Source organism: Melanerpes formicivorus, unplaced genomic scaffold, assembly GCF_026170545.1.
Source record: "Melanerpes formicivorus ecotype bairdi unplaced genomic scaffold, bMelFor1.0.p_v2 SCAF_177, whole genome shotgun sequence".
Lineage (NCBI taxonomy): Eukaryota > Metazoa > Chordata > Aves > Piciformes > Picidae > Melanerpes > Melanerpes formicivorus.
The window spans coordinates 589,721-595,720 of NW_027142529.1; the positions used below are offsets into that span (position 1 = coordinate 589,721).

The 6,000-nt window shown below is 52.7% G+C and overlaps 1 protein-coding gene across 1 annotated transcript; it reads left to right on the plus strand.

Moving 5' to 3' along the window:
- Positions 1-4,592: 4,592 nt before the first annotated feature.
- LOC137457401 (olfactory receptor 14A16-like) lies at positions 4,593-5,495 on the plus strand (the record flags this gene model as incomplete). The annotated part of the gene is made up of 1 exon (XM_068169297.1): positions 4,593-5,495. A coding segment is annotated over exon 1 (903 nt), but the record flags the coding sequence as incomplete, so codon positions are not given.
- Between the last annotated feature and the right edge of the window lie 505 nt (positions 5,496-6,000).

Here is a 6,000-nt window from a genome sequence, read left to right on the forward strand (position 1 = left end):
TCAGCCAAGCACAGAGAGAGAAGCAGTTGTCCAGGCAGATGGAGTCAGCATCCCTGGATGTGTTCAAGAGGGGATTGGATGTGGCACTCGGTGCCATGGTCTAGTCATGAGGTCTTGGGTGATAGGTTGGACTTGATGATCTCTGAGGTCTCTTCCAACCTTGCTGATACTGTGATTCTGTGACTGAAACAGACAGACTGACTGAGAAAAGCAGACTGAGACTCAAACTAAACTAAAACTAAAATTTAAAGTTGCATTCTCACTGACCTACCGATCTGTGTAGCCTAAACCGGTCACATATTGGCTGTTAGGCATTGCCTGACACCCCTCTGTCATCCTGGTTTAAAACATCCTTGCTGGATAGTAGTCTAAGGCTGCTTTGCCTCACTGTGTTAGTGACTGCAGTGACTTCTTCTCCAGTGACCTCTCAGCCACCGTCCCAGTCCAGGCAGACTTGGAGCTCTCTCTGCTTTCCTCCTCTCCCTGAGATCCTCTGGCAGTGTCCTCAGTCCTGCTGTGCTGTGCAGAGGAGCTGCTCCTGGCCAGAGCTGTCTCCTGCAGCGCTGCCTGCTTGCCAGCAGCTCCCTCCAGCCCAGGAGCCTGGCCTGGCTCAGCAACAGAGGACCAGCCCAAGGCATTTAAAGGAGCCCTCTGGTGGCCTTGTTGGCAAGTTCATGAACCTCAGAGACTGAGAAGCAGTACCCGAGTACCCCCTGGTCCCTCTCTGCCTGGCCGCTCTCCAGCCACTCTGACCCCAGCCTGTAGCACTGCATGGGGTTGCTGTGGCCAATGTGCAGATATATATTGGATGTAAGGTATTGCCTGATACCCCTGTGTCATCCTGGTTTCAAACATCCTTGCTGGGTAGTAGTCTAAGGCTGTGACTGGAATCTCAGGAGTAATGTGATCTACTGTATTCTGATTGTCCCTTGGTACTCCGCTCTGGTGAGGCCACAGCTCAAGTGTGGTGTCCAGTTTTGGGCACCTCAATCCAAGAGAGATGTGGAGATGCTGGAGCCAGTGCAGAGGAGGGCAGGGAAGCTGGGGAACGGCCTGGAGAATAAATTCTGATGAAGAGTGACTGATGGAGGCTGAGGGAAGACCTCGTGGCTCTCTACAGGTGCCTGAAAGGACATTGTGGAGAGGCACTGATGTTGGTCTCTTCTCACAGGTAATTAGCAGTAGAACAAGGGGGAACAGCCTCAAGCTGCAACAGGGGAGGCTTGGAGTGGACAGTATGAAATATTTTTTGTCACTGAAAGAGTGATCAGGGAATGGAATGTGCTACCCAGGGAGGTGATGGAGTCCCCAGTCCTGGATGTATTTAAAGGTGGTTTGGATGTGGTGCTTGGAGATTCGATTCATGAGTGACCCTTGCAGAGTAGGGTTCTGGATGGGACTTGGTGATCCTGAGAGTCTTTTGCAACCTGAATGTTTCTGTGAGTCTGTGACACTTCTACCAATTTCTAAGACTGTTAGTGATTCTATTTGCTGTTTTTAGCCAGTAGTTTATTGTCCCTGTGCTGGTAGATGGCATCTTACATATGCCTCACTTGCTGAAACTTCATCTTCTGTTCACTCTGCTAGGGCTGTTCTTGGAGGGGTTTGCACTTCAGAGGCTGTGTAGACTTAATTTGTCTTCTGAAATCTGTTTGTGCATTCATCCCAGCTATTGAAGGAAAGAGTTGAAGGCATGGGACAGTGTAGGAGAGGCTGCAGTAAGGATGGCCAAGGGCTCTGGCAAGGCTGAGAGGCCCAACAGGACCAAGACCTTTGTCCCCTTGGCTCTGGCAGTTGCCTCTGCCACCAAGGCCTGTGAGGAGAAACTTTGCTTTGAGGCTTTGAGGTTTTTCTAGTCCAAGGGCACAGGTCAGGGCTTGGCCTTTCTGCTTCCTAGAACAAAGGCAATTTTTCCTCCCCTGTACTTTGCCTTTGTCTCCCTGCAATCCTGGCCTCTAACAAGCTGCTCTAACGAGTCCCTGGGTAGCCTTTGTCAGTAAAATGCCTCAGTGAGGCCAATCAGTGCTTCAAGGTACTTTGGAGTTTTCTTCTGCCTTGGACTTCTTGAGAGGCTTCTTGGCAGTACCTTGGCAGAGTCTCCTGGCAGTACCTGAGGATGATGTAATCAGCCCCAAATACTCCATGGGGCTCATTAAATACTGCTGAACCTCTAATTATTGCCATGGTTTCTGCAGCTGATTGGAGAGGTTTTTATTGCACAAAGCATCTGATAAAAATTATTTTTAAAGGTGCATTTCATTCCTTTTTCAGCAGGAGTTGTCTCTTTGCAAGCAAACCACTGCAAAACCTGACAAGGTCCTACCCTGGTTGCTGCTCATCCTCACTCCCCACTGCACCCAGCAGAGCCCAGAGCCATAGGTGAGGGACAGGATCTGACTTGCCAGGGGCTGGGGGTCAGGGCTTGGCCCTTTGGATCAATGAAACCCCTCCAGGTTTCCTCAGCAGCAGAGCCACCTTGAGCTGCTTGTCCTGGCCTGTTAACACTGCCTCAGTTCTCTGCTCTCACCACAGCCTGGAGATGCTTCAGTGCCTCCAGTGATGCTTCCCTTGCATCCACTGTCTTCTTCTGCTCTAACCAGACCCTGGGGACCCTTTCCAAGTATGCTTCACTGGGACCCATTAAGAGTAGAAGAAACTTCAGAGTTTGAATCTGACTTTGACTTGTGGAGAGGTTTCATCAGCTTCCTCTCAGTCCCTGAGGTTCATGGACTTGGCACCAAAGCCAGCAGAGGGCTCCTTTAAATGCCTTGGGCTGGTCCTGAGCTGCTGAGCCAGGGCAGGCTCCTGGGCTGGAAGGTGCTGCTGGGAAGCAGGCATCACTGCAGAGAGACAGCTCTGGCCAGGAGCATCTCCTCTGCACAGCACAGCAGGGCTGAGGACACTGCCAGAGGATCTCAGGGAGATGAAGATGGCAGAGAGTGATTCAAGGTGGTCAGGACTGGGAGGATGCTGAGAGCTCACTGGAGGAGAAGTCACTGCAGTCACTGACATGGTGAGGCTGTGGGTGCAGGGCGGTTCAGGTGCAGTTCCAGGCAGCATCTCCTAAATCTGGCACAGCCACAGCTGTTGCTGGCTGTGGGGAGAAGCTGTGTGTGGCAGGAGCCACTCCTGGCAGTGCAGAGCAGGGCAGGGTGGGGCAGGGTCCTTCTGCTCTGGAGAGGCTGCTGTGTGGGTCAGGGCTGCTCACAGCTGCAGCTCAGCACCAGGGAACTTCCAAAGAGATGTTTCAAGGACAAGGTCCAAGTAGAGTGTGCTCTAAAGAGAGAAGAGTTCCTGAGTCTGTGTTTGCAGTTTCCTTTTCTGAGGACAAGGGAAAGTGGGGAAAGAAAGAGAAGTAACAAAGGACCATTCAAGTTGGAAAAAGTCCATGAAAGTGGGGAAGTGCTTCTTGGAGTGGTCAGGAGGTCTGCTGGGAGCCTCTTAAAGAGCCCTCAGCCTCTGCCTGTGGACAACAGCAGCAGCACCCTGGCTGCACTCATCAGGATGCTCCCAGCCAGTGCCCTGTAAACAAGCAGGTTTCTGCAGGTGAGTGCACAGGGGCTGGGATGGGCTCTGTGACCAGGGCAAGTCCATCACCCAGCACACTCCTGCCAGGGTGAGAACCTCCAGGCAGCAGGGATCTGATCAGGGAAGGAAACTGAACCCAGCAATGTTGTGGGAGGGAGCATTCAGACATCTCCATCTGATCCCCTCCAGGCCAGACCCTTCCTCAGAGCACAGACCTTGGCCTCTTCTTCCCCCCAGAAAAGCCTCTGCCCTCAGGGTCGTGGGCTCCAAGGTGTGAAGCACCTCCTCTGCAGCCAGAGCTCCAGCAGAGGCAGAGCTGCAACAGGAGAGGAAATGCCATTGGGTGTTGCAATGAGCCCTGAGTGTGCTGGGCTGGAAGTGTGGTGCTGAGACCTTGAGAGAGGCTGAGACACTGAGTGGTCTGTGGGGGAATTCGTCTTCTCTCAGCAGGGTCTGGTGGCTTTTCAGGGGGACATGGGAGTGTGATCTCCTCCAGCTCAGCAGGGCACAAGCCCAGAGAAGTGGGGAAGTGGCAGCATGGCCAGAGCAGCTCCCCTCACTCTGCTCTGAGCCACAGGCAGCCGCTTGTCTTGCAGGGCTCTGCTCTCTCTGTTCCCCCTGAGGGCAGCAGAAATGCTGTGTGTGAGAACTTGTGACAGCCATGACCACTCTGGGGGTGAGATGTGGACAGCTGGAGTACAAAAGCCTAAAACATTCAGGAACTGCCTTTTTCTACCCTCTCTCCTTAGCACTGGGAGATGCTGAGAAGCCTTTCTGCTTTGGGACTCTTTCCTCTGAAAGTGGACACCAGACCTTGCTGCTGCCTCCACCACTCCCCTGCTGCAGAGCAGGACTGACTCAGCAGCAGGAAGCAGGCAGAGTCTCTGCTCTTCCTTGCATGCTCAGTCAGCACAAATGAGTCCAGCAACAGAGCTGGAGGGAGGTGTCCTCCAAAAGAAAACTTAAGTCTCTGGATCAGGGGCTGAGAAATGGCTTTGGTTGTGCTCCATTGACTTGTGACTGCCTTTGCCTTTTGGCTACTGCACTGAGCACAAAGGGCACAAATGCCCAACAGCAGCTCCATCACCCACTTCCTCCTCCTGCCATTCCCAGGCACAAGGCAGATGCAGCTCCTGCACTTCTGCCTCTTCCTGGCCATCTACCTGGCTGCCCTGCTGGGCAATGGCCTCATCACCACCACCATAGCCTGGCACCACCACCTCCACACCCCCATGTACTTCTTCCTCCTCAACCTCGCCCTCACTGACCTGGGCTGCATCTCCACCACTGTGCCCAAGTCCATGGCCAATTCCCTGAGGGACACCAGGGACATCTCCTATGCAGGATGTGCTGCTCAGCTATTTATGTTTTTCTTTTTCATTTCAGCAGAGTATTTTCTCCTCACCACCATGTCCTATGATCGCTACGTTGCCATCTGCAGACCCCTGCACTATGAGACCCTCCTGGGCAGCAGAGTTTGTGTCTGCCTCACAGCAGCTGCCTGGGCCTGTGGGTCTCTCAATGCTCTGCTTCACACAGCCAATACATTTTCCCTGCCCCTCTGCCAGGGAAATGCTGTGGACCAGTTCTTCTGTGAAATCCCCCAGATCCTCAAGCTCTCCTGTTCCACATCCTACCTCAGGGAACTTTGGCTTCTTCTAGCCAGTGCCTATTTATTCTTTGTCTGTTTTGTGTTGATTGTGGTGTCCTATGTGCAGATCTTCAGGGCAGTGCTGAGGATCCCCTCTCAGCAGGGACGCCACAAAGCCTTTGCCACCTGCCTCCCTCACCTAGCTGTGGTCTCACTTTTTCTTGGCCCTGGCACCTTTGCCTACTTGAAGCCCTCTTCCATCTCTTCCCCATCCTTGGATCTGGTGGTGTCAGTTTTGTACTCAGTGGTGCCTCCAGCAGTCAACCCTCTCATCTACAGCCTGAGGAACCAGGAGCTTAAGGCTGCCCTGAGCAAACTGATCCCTGGATGCTTTCAGAAGCAATAAACTCTTTGTCTTCTCCTGCAGAGCAGTTCTGATGCCACTCAGTGCAGGCCCAGCCTGGCTGCTTGAGCTCTGGCTGCTGCTGGTATTTCCCTTGTAAGAATGTGGTTCCCTTGTGTCATGGTTTGGAGCTGGCACTTTAGCCTAGTTTCTAATTGCAAAGCCAGAGCAGAAACTTTCTGGAGATCTTTGAGTGACAGGTAAATGTAGTTGGGGATTTGCCACAGCAGAATACTAACAGCTGTGTCTCTGTTCATTCCATTGGTTGCTGCACAGACTCTTCACTCTGACGTTCACTTCTTTGCTCTGTGTCTCTGCTGTGCACTGCTGCCTTGTCTCTTTCCTGACCTTCTGCTGGTTCATTTTGTCTGCAAAGATATAGGGAAGGGAAAGGGGTGAAGGAGTTTGTGAGCAGCCCCTCTGGGCCACGCAGGGGGGTTTGGAACAATTCAAGGGGGTACTTGTATTGCTTTGAATT